At 39.5% G+C, this 12,876-nt stretch overlaps 1 protein-coding gene across 1 annotated transcript; it reads left to right on the forward strand.

Moving 5' to 3' along the window:
- The first annotated feature begins 2,585 nt into the window (after positions 1-2,585).
- On the forward strand, positions 2,586-7,261 carry LOC139727799 (histone PARylation factor 1-like). The gene is given in 6 exon segments (XM_071638774.1): positions 2,586-2,769; positions 3,340-3,483; positions 3,486-3,525; positions 4,575-4,673; positions 5,312-5,550; positions 6,308-7,261. Coding segments are annotated over 6 exon segments (1,008 nt in total). The 3' UTR covers positions 6,610-7,261.
- Positions 7,262-12,876: the final 5,615 nt, after the last annotated feature.

Raw genomic sequence — 12,876 nt, forward strand, 5'->3', positions numbered from 1 at the left:
CCGTTGAGAGTCCCCCCCCCCCCCCCCCCCAAAAAAAAAAAAAAAAAAAAAAAAACACCACAAACACAAACAAACAAACAAAAACAAAAACAAAACAAAACAAAACAAAAAAAAATCGTTATAGAAAACTTGGTTACAAATATTACAATCATAAACAGAATAGGTGTCCATGCATGCAGATTCCTTTTTATGCACTATCATCATCAAATTCTCATTCATTTGTTCATTCATTCATTTATTTTTCCATTAGTATTTTACTAAAATTGAATACATGAATTTCATCTTAATACATAATAAAGGATAAGTTAAAAAAAATATTGTGTGTATGCGGAAATGCTGGAAATGGGGAGAAATGCTAAAAAGCAGTGCTTGTAGGGTGCATTCCCCCCACATGTGATACAACAAATTATATGATTAATAGACTGATATAAATAAAAAGTGGAAAAACAAAAGAAACTAAGATATGATGGAGACCTATCTAACCTAACCAACCCGAAACAAATACCCTGGACAAATCCCTACACTAAGTCGCTGTCATGCAGGAAGAGAGAGGAAAGAGAGAAATTTGTAACACAATATTATGTAAAATGATTAGGGAATATATTCTTGATCTAGGCCATTAATAATTTGGGTGATGATTTGCTTTCTCATAATTGTCTTCATTTTATTATTGGTATCATAAATCATTTTATTAACTTTTTTTCCAGAGTGCTGTCATTCTGATCGAAATGAAGAATGCGGACTTTCTGGGTTTTTTTTTTGTTTTTTGTTTTTTGTTTTGGTGTGTTTTTGTTTTGTTTTGTTGTTATTGTTGTTGTTGTTGATGTTGTTGTTGTTGTTTTGTGAACAAGTTCTACAGCGTCCACCCCTGCTTCTTTCATCTTTCATTCTCGAGTATTAAAGAGACTGGTACTATGTAGTTTATTCACGAATGAAGTACAAAAAGTTGAGTGCCGTGCACGTACATTGTCGAGATGAAAATGTTTGGGCAGCGCGCGCTGAGGCGAAAATAAGCGCGCGCTAATCAACAGTGTGGTGCGGTACCGTCACCGGCACCACACAGACTGCATTCAAAGATCGTATACTTCACTGCACTGCACTGCACTGTGTATGATCGACAAAATCACGAGAGTTCTGTCTGGCAAGCAAATTGACGGAAATTCATGATTTCTTTGTCAAAACATTAGTCCCTTAGACACACTGATATACGTTACAATGTCAGATAAACTAGACTGCAAATACGGAACTAAGTGTTATCGTACTAGGGAGGATCATTTGCAGAAGTACCGACATCCAGATCCCGGAATGAGAGAAACGTCCGATGATGATCAAGTGAGTCCAGAATATTGACTTTATTTGCTGAAATCCCGGTCCCTCGGCTGAAATTTGACAGTAAAAACGGGTATAACGGTAAAATACATGTTATCATATCGTAGTAAACTTCTTCAACAAAGGACCGATATATCCATGAAATAGGAACTAAGGAGAAAACCAAGTACAGTAGGGCGAGGGTAAATTTGCGTTTTCATTTCTTCGCACTAAGTTTTACTCCAACTAACAGTTAGACTAGAATAGAGCTAACTTATCTGTTAGTGTTACTAACTTAGTATCTGACGATAGTGCGCATACGAAGATTCGGTTCAGTACGTGAGACAATGAAACAAAAAAGTGATTTTGGAAGCTACTCGCACTGGCAATCAATGCCTTGTTGGAGTGAGAGACAAGCAAGTGGTGAATCGACGTAATCCGGAGATACAGTAGATAAATAATCCACCACTCGATAGAAAGTACTAACATGGATGTGAGTATGTGGGACCGTTTAAAAACATTACAATACTCGACGGTGCACGGTCGGTGGTGCGGTATACCGTATAGTGCGCCGACTGAGCTGAAATACACGAGCAGGTTGGAAAATATTGTGAAACATGCTAAATTAGTTGACTAACAATAAAATATTGAGTGAGAAGACTTTGTGCAGAATACAGTTGCAGCACTAAAGTCACCCAAACCTGGGAATATAACCATAACCTACAATGTACCTAACCTGGGGATGCTAATTCATAAGCTTTTTCCTGTCTTTCTGAACTTTGTCTCTGACTGCTTATTTCTATTTTGCATTGCGATTATTCATAGGCGGACGAAGGGCGGTCGTCAAAGCGACAGAAAGTACATGAAACTTTACAAGAAGAAGGAGACGCTCCGACCACAAACGACGGGGCTGAGCCAACGGACACGGCTAAAGGTTTGGAGGAAAAGATACAAGCATTTGAAAGTCTAATTAATTCAACTCCATTTTCAAGTTACCTGTAGTAGATGGAGTAAAGTCAGACAGACTGAATGGTACAGATTTCATCAAATTGAACCCAAGTCTAAGATAAGGAAGTTGCAGCAACCATGTGTATGCATGCCAGTCTAGAGGAGGTGATAATATCAGGAAGCCTTTCATTGACCTGTGCACAATTTTCCCTAAATATTTGCTTTTAAAAAAAAAAACAACAACAACAACAAAACACTACTATAAAATGATTGCTTTGATTGTCTGTTTGTTTGTTTTTTATAAGGACAATGATTTCTGAATGATCACTATGATTCAGTACGTATTTCATTTCTGGCCTTGGGCAGGTGGTAGCGTGGACAGCGAGGCAAGTCCGTCCACTCCTGGCCTTGACATCAAAGAGGAACTGAGGTTAAAGTTCAAGGTTGAGATGCCCCAGGATTTCTTTGATTTCTGGGAATACTGCAAGAGTGTCAACCCAGCAGAGCCATGTGGTGAGTACACTTTACTGTGGAGACTCCCTGCATCAGAGCAAAATGGAATAGTTGTGATTTTTTTTGCTGTTTGTTTATCTGATAGTTGCCTTTTGCTCAGCACTTTGAAGCTTGTCTTGCTGGAGTGTTAATCTGTGTATCCACCTTAGATACTGTTGCCATGATATCTTACAATTTTTGTGGCCTGCAGGACATTTAATCTTCTAATTTGATTGTTTATTTCCCGAGAAGTAGGATCTATGACTAATGGTTTACAATTGTATCTGTTATACAATGTAACACTCACCTGAATAATAGTAGACAATATGTAGATTCCAGTCTACAAGAACTGCATATTGTGTGACAACTTCAAAGTTTGATATGTGCTGCTTTTTTGTGCTTTGCCTTTGCTCATCCATGGGAATATTATCTTGGACAAGTACAAGAAACTAAAAATAGTTTGTGACATGTAAATTCCAATTGGAAATTTGAATGTTTTATTAGACCGGGGTTCATATCACATACATGTAGGTATGTTGACTTTGCAACAGGATGGTTTATAAATTGTCTTTGCCGTCACGTGATTACCAGGTGCCTTAGAGACAGTTGCTGGATTAAGACTAGGGGGACCTTTTGATGTTATGGCTGGAAATCTTAAGCCCGCCGAGGGTCAAAAGCCGGACTATTTCCTGCACCACCGCCACTTCTACGACCCACCAGAATTCCAAACAGTCCTCTCGGAGACGCCAAGACCCAGCATCACTTGGGCTATTACAGGTTAGAAGCTTAACCTGTTGAGGACGGACTGATTTTGCTACAACACGCATTTCCCGTAGACACTTGCCCGAGTATACTCGGGACTTGTCCTCAACAGGTTAAATTTATTCTCTCCCCACCTGGAGTCTGTTTCATGAGGTCATCACATGAATGTCTTTACATTAATGTTGGAATGGCCAAAGTTGCTCATATGTAGCTGTGTAGAGAAGTAAAATCTGTTTCATGAAGTCTCTCATAAGCGTGTCTCATGAGCAAAAAGCCTCTCATAAGACTTTCACGAAATGGACCCCTGGTGACTGTATGATACTAGTATTGTTCTGTGAGTTCATTCTCCAATGTGATGGATCTCTTTCAACAGCAGAAAACTGTGAAGAACTTGAGTAAAAATGTATCAGCAGTTGGTCAAAATGATTTCAGATTTTATGAGGTAGAAAACAAGAATTTAGAAAAAGAAAAAAAAAGGACGAAAACAAGATTTCGCTTTTCAATCATATTAGGTGTCTTTTTCGTTCAGCCTGTGAATAATGCTGTGACTCTTTTTGAAACCCGTGTAATGTTATGCCACATCAAGCCTGTATGAACAGGTTTTAGACCCTCAAAGTACTTACAAAAGTATGCTGGTGTTGAAGAATGTATGTATTGATGGTATGTCTTCTCATAGGCCCTTGATTTGAGGCTGTTCTTTCCCAGCATAATAGCTTTCCTTCAGTGAAAATAAAGAAAACAAATCTACCAAAAATCTAACACGTTGTATATATTCCAGTTTTATGACCTAGCACGTCAAAAGTGCATTGGTTATGGATTTCAAAAAAATTCAGTGTATGCCCTTCCATGTAGACATAATGCTATTACTTACATGACAAAGTAAGCTTTTTGTTGGAATCGTAGTGACAAAGAATAATAATCTATATGATCATAATACAGCAAGATACTTGAGCTACGTCAAGAATAAAAACCAAAGCAGTCAAAAATATGATAAAAACCATTCAAGGAGAAGGTTTTTGATGAACATGCATGTTTCCTTTCTTTCTTTATGTGTTTGTTTCCAGGGATGAACCACAGAAGGTTCCTGTCTTTGTAGCCGCAAACTCTGCCAAGGAAGGCTGTGTCATCTCGCCTCAGGGAGAAAATCTCTTTGGAGCTGTTAAGTGAGTTTTCCCTTTAAGTTTGTCTTCACCACCATCCTTCTATCATCCTTGTTCATAGCAGCCAACCATTTTTGAGCTGTGAGATATATCACCATGTCTGATGATAATGATCACAGGTGGTTGTGAAAATTGAATAAATCAGAAATTCATATTAATATATGTTTTTAAATTTTCTTGTTTAGGTGTTGTAATCATCAGTTCATTCCTGTAAAAAAAAAAAGAAAGTAAATGAGAGATAGTAGCAATATTATCCATTATTCTATAGTTCTGACCAAAATCTTGATTTGGATTCCGATTGGTGATAATTATCTTCAACATGACGACCATCACCACCATCATAATGACCATTAAACTCATTTCAGTGTCATTATGGTTGTTACACTTTTGTAAGTGCATACTGTTCTGTGCTCTTTCTACATATAGGCCAAATTTCCCTCTCATCATGAAAGAAATTAAACACAATTGAAGTCCATCATTCTCTCTCAAAATCTCTTGAATACCACCCCCCCCCCCCAGCCCCTCTTGACATGTACCCATACCTTGCAGGTCTCTCCTTAATTGTTAACAAATTCTTTACATATATGGCATTCTTCATTCTCTCATTTCTTCAATGATTCCGTGGATGCACTTCCTGGCAGGTCTCACATCGACAAACTCACCCGACAGACCAAGGACAAGGGACGGCTGGAGGCCCTGAAGAAGACCGAGAAGTCGCTGACGGAGTGGGCCAAGAAGTGCGGCCACCCCCTGGAAGCCCGCACAAAGGCCATGAAGGAGCGCGACAAGAACGTGGTAACCAAGACGTTCCACAAGGCGGGTATCGTCGTGCCCCTCGACAGCATGGGGGTCGGGTACAGGGAACTCCCCGAGACCGATGGTGAGCAACCCCCTGACTAAGTTTTGTTTTCAAGCATGTTGGGTTGCTCCTTGTCCAAAGACAATTCCCCTCATAGTGAGGAATACGTAACAAAATTATTCACAGCCCTATCTAAAGATGGGGAAATAAACTTATCTTAGCACAGGCCAGATTTGCCATGTTTCCTACATCTTGAGCATAAATGTTAACATGTTTGAAAGTGATGCTTTCTTTTTAGCATGTGAAATAAATATGTATTTGAATTTGAATTTGAAAAAAAAAAAACATTTTAATCTCATTGAATAAAGTAGGAAGCTGCCTTCTCTCAGCAATAGAGAACCCCCCCCCCCAAAAAAAAAAAACAACAACAACAACAAACAAACAAACACACAAAAAACCAACAACAACAACACACACAAAAAAAATCTATTTATATATCCTCTGGATATTCATGTATGGCATTATGATAATCCCAATCATTTCAAAATCTCTTTGCTGTTTTATCAGTATTCCATGTTATTGGGGATATCTTAGTATGTGTCAGAATGTGTATTTTAGGTCCCATGTAGCTCATTGTAATGAGGTTCCACTGTACACATTTTTTTATAGTAGGCAAATTTAAAGTTAACTTAAAAAAATAAAACTGTTACAAGTGATGGCTAAATGCAATGGCACATGCAGGTATTCATCATAACAGCATCATCATCAATACACTAACAGTGTGTACTACATATGTATAGGTTTAGTCATTAACTCTTATTTTCCCTTTCTGTGACAGCCACTTTGAAGAAGATCTTAAAGAAAATTGTGGAGACGGACAACGAGCAGGAGAAGGCCCGATATTCTGACAGCCTGCAGGAGATAATCACCCTCGTGCAGTTCGCCAACGACGAGTGCGACTACGGGCAGGGCTACGAGCTCGGCATCGACCTGTTCTCGTTCGGCCACAAGAGCTTCCACCCCACCGTCAGCATGCTTCTCTCTGTCGCCTACCTGTTGCTCGGAAGAGGAGAGTTTGGTGAAATCTTGGAGGCACATTTGAAGCAAAGAGAGGAGGACAAAGTGTGCACTGCCTCATAGTACAGAGATGGATTCTCTTTAAGGACCACCTATCTAACTTGAGCAGACTTCACAGCGGCTGCCATGAATCTAAAGACCAAGAAACAGCTTGCACTCTCAACAAGAAGGTGACTCCATAGTGATGTCTGAGACGTCTCCAAACAAGGTGCCAGTGTATTCGCCTGGAAGTCGCTGAGACATCCCCTCGGTCCTGGAGACATCTCCATGACGTCTCCAGTAGGTCGCCAATGGGTCTCTGCAAGGTTGCAGAGATGTCTTAAGCCCCGTTTTAAGAGAGCCTTTCAAACCAGTGTCAGTGGGCAATCTTTTTCTACCCTGCTTTTTAAAACGGTCCCTGCAAAATGTTGATTGGACGTTGTCGGAGTAACTTTTGCCAAATTCTACCGTAGCCAGCTAGGGTAATTGCTCCGACATTACCCCCAAAACCCTTCTGTAAACTGCTCTCGCAGTAACATTCGGAATGCAACTCCTGGAAATCCAGGCTAGTTTCTTTGATGCCTCTACACCCACTCTTCAACCAGTGACACTTGTGTTTTGCTGCCAGGTCACCACCTAGTCTCCAAGCCAATGAAATACCCACTTTAGTATTTGCTGTGACATGTGTAATGATCTCTGTAAACAAAACTCCTCTGTGAAACCAGATGCATCCTGATATAAGGGGAAGAAATTATCATTTTGTCAAAAAAAAAACAACTGTTCCGTCATTTTCAAAAATGATGAGGACTGCTTCCAATCACTGTATTAGCGTTCATGTGAATTCTGGGAAAATACACTGAAAAGAACGATAAAAAAAACAATAAGAGATGTGTTATCTTTTTGTCATATACAGTGCACTCCCGTTACAACGAACACGGTTCGAAATTTCGTTATAACGAAGTAAATCTTCTGGTCCCAAAATTATCACCATTAAAGTCTATGGTGCAAAATTCGCTTATAACGAACACGGTTAGAGCGAAATTTCCGTTATAACGAAGTCTTTTCCGAGCGCCACAGACTAAGAAAAACAAAAGAAATGTGCTCCGTTCTAACGAAATGCGAATTGCTTTCGAAAATACGTAGCGGAACAAGCATTTATAGCATCTCTGCATGGGTGAACGCTCCACACCACTGTGTTCGCTCCTTGTGTCACGCACAGTTTCTGTAGGGAACTTGCGTTTATTATTGTAATACAGTTATCCCATCACATTTCACATAGCTTTCCAGTGTATGATGAGTATTCAGCAAACAGAATATGATATATATACGTGGTTTCCTTGTATTCGTTATATATTGTATTTGTTCAGTTATAACAAAATTTTGTTATAACGAAAGAAAACTGCCGGTCCCGAGCATTTCGTTATAACGGGAGTGTACTGTATAGTGCTCTATGATTCCTGTGGTTGTAATTTTTGTTGGTATGTGTTTTCTCCAATAAGTTCAATCATGGCCATTGGATGTTTGCTCTTACACCAGAAGGTGAAAGATGCACAGTTTCTATTATGCTATTGTTCTAAAAATGTTCTAAAAAAGCAGTAACGCACTTTCACAGAGTGAAACAAGCTATTACAAGAGGTTATGAGCCAGTAAATGCCATGTCTGTGTATGTTTATGTGTATGTGTATGTGTATGTGTATGTGTGTTTGTTTGTTTGTTTTCTGTTTGTTTTGTTCATGATCTTTTGCCAGTAGGAATATTCCTTCTCAAGTCTTTACATAATGCCTTTGTATTTTCATGAATGATACATATTCCATGATGTGTTTGTCGACATATCTTCAGTGGTAGAGAATTTGATCATGTTATCTATACATAAAATCACTGTAGTAGAGTGCCAGACGAATGCATTATGTCGCAAATTTCAGCAACTCTTATTCTTTTGAAACAGATTGAAATGCAAAACAGTTTCTCAGCCAACAAGTTTGAGACACGAACAGAGACTGCCAGAAAGGTAATGATCAAATCTCTTGTAATTGTGTCACTTGAGGAGTTTACTATGAACAGCATGAAACAATGTGTCACGAATGGCAATCTGCTACCTCACTTTCTCTCATTTTCTCTAATTCCTTCTTATTCTTGGTTTAAAATATAAAGTGGGGGCACTGTGGCATAATGGATAAGACTCCCGACTCCCGATCGAAGGACCCGAGTTCGAATCCCACCCAGTGCTTACTCTGTCCCTCTCGACCCAGGTGTATAAATGGGTACATGGCAACGCTGGAGTAACAAACATAGCAGGGCCCTCTGGTAGAGCAGTGGTAACACTGAAGAGGCTACCCTGGGTAAATAAGACCTTATCATATATCATTAACACATGTGCAGTGAAAAAGTAACATCTAAAAACTGTGAACAGTTCAGGATGTATCCGATGAAGTGAAATGTTGGCATTCCACCTGGATGGCATTGTTTTATACAACGTAAATGAATGTGTACATGAATAATTACTTCACAAAATGTATGCCTGCTTATGTGAACACTGGGAGAGGTTTACATTTTGAAGTCATCGTGGTGTGTTGTATTATAGCAGTCTTTGAAATAAACAATTTGTTGTATATTTGGAACCCTTTGTATTTTATTGTACTGTTTTGTAGTATTTGAGGTAGTCCTTAGTAAGTATTACTTTTTTCCCCTTTTCGGATGGAAGGGATGGTTGGGATTGGACATTTCAAAGAGGGTCATCTGCCACTCCCAATTAAATACAGTAGTGTGATTCTGACAATGAAAAGTGGAATTACAAAATCTCAGATGGTTTTTGGAATACTTGTACGTTTATGCATGACAGAAAATTTGACTAATAAAAACATGAATTTATGCAAATGTATTTGTGTACATGTATATATATATATATATAGATAGATATATATATGCATGATTATGATATGTACATTATGTTACTTGTAGTTCGCGTGTTGGTACCAGTACAGAAAAAATGACGGAGTAGGGTAGTAATGCATTTCAGTCCAACAGTGCTATTTATTCAGACCATATTTTCAATGAGTACAATTGTCATAATTGTCATTGTCGACCCTGAGGAAAATATGGTCTGAATAAATAGCACTGTTGGACTGAAATGCAGTACATGTACTACCCTACTTTGTCATCTTTTCTATATACATGTGTGTACATTTATTAAGATAGATATACTCTATAGACATATATGTGTACACACGCACACACACACACACACACAAACACACACACACACACACACACACACACACACACACACACACACACATACACACACACACACACACACACACACACAGATTATGTAAAGTTAGTATGACTCTCCTGGCTGGGAAACTTGAGGAACTGAAGTAATATTCAAACGTATCAATGGATCTCTCTCGTAGACACTCCATTCTTTTATGCCAAAGTTTGCTTACTAATCATTAGTAAGTAAACTTGGAAATAAAGGGGGAAATATAATTGATCTCGTGCCCAAAATACACGGTATATACACGGCTTGGTAAACAGGCATGGTCACAGTAACAATCTGAACATGTGCAAGTACATGTCATTGCATACCTTCTCTTGAAGTTGGCTTGTAAGTAAGGTAGTTGAAAACACTGGATAGGTCTTCATGAAAACTATGCCACAGTGTATACTCGATCATGTATAAACTATGTTTGGTGCAAATTTGAATACAGCGATGAATGTGTATCATTTTCAACCAAAATATCAAAAGCCATTCATGCAGCACTTCATTTCGTGTAAATTACATTGTATCACCTTGTGCTACTGTGCATATTGTGCATATTGGTGATTTTATGCACCATATAAATGATTATGCCTTATCAATATCATTATTCTCTGTTGATTTCCCTTAACTATTCTAAGCAAATAATAAACAATAATAATGATAATAATGATAATGATAATAATAATAATAATAACAATAATAATAATAATAATAATTATTATTATTATTATTATTAGTATTAATAATAATACTAACACTAATAATACTACTAATAATAATGATAATAATAATAATAATAATTATTATTATAATTATTATAATTATTATTATTAATATTATTATTATTATTAATCTACTTTGCATATCTCAAACCCTTACGGGTTACAAGAGTTGCACCACCCAAAGTCGGATTCAGCATTCTCGAAATAGGGTGAAACCATGAATTCTCTTCTTTTTTAGCTCACCTGAGCCAAAGGCTCAAGTGAGCTATTGCGATCGCCCTTCGTCCGGCGTCCGTCGTGCGTCGTCCGTCGTCCGTCGTGCGTCGTCCGTCGTGCGTAAACTTTTTACATTTTCATCTTCTTCTTGAAAACCCCAAGACCGATTTTCATCAAACTTGGCAGGTAGCATCCCTAGGGGGTTAGGAACTCACTTTGTTAAAATGGACACCATGCCCCACCCAGGAGGCCCCCAAGGGGGCCCAAACCCCCCCCCCCAAAAAAAAAAAAATATTAAGGAATCTGTAAAAATCTTCTTCTCTAGAACCAGAAGTGATAGAGCTAAGTTAATACTATGAGTTAGTACATTGATGACTATAGTTTCAAGTTTGTTCATGGCAGAATAAGGGGTGCCCCCCTTGGGACCCAGGGGAGGGGGTGGGGAGGGGTCCTAATGGGGCCTAAATTGTACATTTTCATCTTCTTCTTGAGAACCCCATGACCCATTTTCACCAAACTTGGCAGGTAGCATCCTTAGGGGGTTAGGATCTAATTTTGTTAAAATGGGCACCATGCCCCACCCAGGGGGCCCCCAGGGGGGCCCAACCCCCCCCCCCAAAAAAATGAAGGAATCTTTAAAAATCTTCTCTAAGATAAGCTAAGATAATACTATGAGTGAGTACATTAATGACTGTAGTTTCAAGTTTGTTCATGGCAGATCCAGGGGTGCCCCTCTTGGGGGTGGGGGGGGGGGGTTGGGAAGGTCCAAATGGGGGCCTGAATTGTACATTTTCATCTTCTTCCTGAAAACCTCATGATGGATTTTCGTCAAACTTGGCAGGTAGCACCCCTAGGGGGTCAGGATCTCAATTTATCAAAGTGGGCACCATGCCCCACCCAGTGGGCCCCAGGGGGCCCAACCCCCCCCCCCCCCCCCAAAAAAAATGAAGGAATCTTTAAAAATCTTCTCTAAGATAAGCTAAGATAATACTATGAGTGAGTACATTAATGACTGTAGTTTCAAGTTTGTTCATAGCAGATCCAGGGGTGCCCCTCTTGGGGGCGGGGGGGGGGGGGGGTTGGGAAGGTCAAAATGGGGGCCTGAATTGTACATTTTCATCTTCTTCCTGAAACCCTCATGATGGATATTCGTCAAACTTGGCAGGTAGCATCCCTAGGGGGTCAGGATCTCAATTTATCAAAGTGGGCACCATGCCCCACCCAGTGGGCCCCAGGGGGCCCCAATGCCCCCAAATTAAGGAATCTTTAAAAATTTTGGCCCTTATTGTACATTTTCATGTTGTACTTGAGAATGCCTGGTCAAATTTTAGTAAAGCTGTGAATAATTTAGATTAGTGACTGCGTGAAAGGTGAACTTGCGATGCTCAGGTGAGCGCTAGACCCGCGGGTCTCTTGTTTCTTTTTTGTACCAATGTTAAGGAACATGGGAACTTCAATTTTTGACGGCCATCTTGAATATATCACCCAGAGTCAGATTCAGCAGCCTTAAAATCATTGAAACCGTATTTTTCTCTTCAATTTTCACCATTGAATAGGAAGTATGGACGAATATCAAAGTTTGGTAATTTTTTTTTAATCAGAATTTATCAGTTTAAGGTGATCAAACATTAAACATTTCTTCCTGAGAGGATCCCCTGACACCACCCCCTTTCCTTAAGGTTGATCTAATGCTAGGTGCGTTGAGTTCAGAGCTGATTTCAGTAAAGATCATACTACATGGATTATGGGTTTGTCAGTACTGTGTTTGAGGTGCAGTTTTTCGATTGTTTGTCTGTTTGTTTGTTTGTTTGTTTTTTCGGCTACGTACGCTGCAAGGCGGGTTGCGGTCTGACAGCAAGCCCACGAGCACCGCCGAAGCGCTCTGTTCGGCCCCTGTCACACTTTGCCGGATAGGCCCACCGTACAAGAAAAGTTGTCTAAATCGTCATTTCAGTGGACAAAGTGTAAAGTGTCCGTTTTAGAGGAGTGTATAGGATACACATTGCAGGGACCTAACTAAACAAACAACTTACCTGGGTCGATCGTGTAGGGGGCAAACGCATGAGAAACGAATAGGACCGCATGTCCACGAGACAAAACGCACGAGGAACAAAGTGGGCGACGTATGAGACAAGTACAACGAAGTATGAG

The sequence above is a fragment of the Diadema antillarum genome, unplaced genomic scaffold (genome assembly GCF_040938485.1).
Source record: "Diadema antillarum isolate AM-2024a unplaced genomic scaffold, OU_Dant_1.0 scf00000018, whole genome shotgun sequence".
Lineage (NCBI taxonomy): Eukaryota > Metazoa > Echinodermata > Echinoidea > Diadematoida > Diadematidae > Diadema > Diadema antillarum.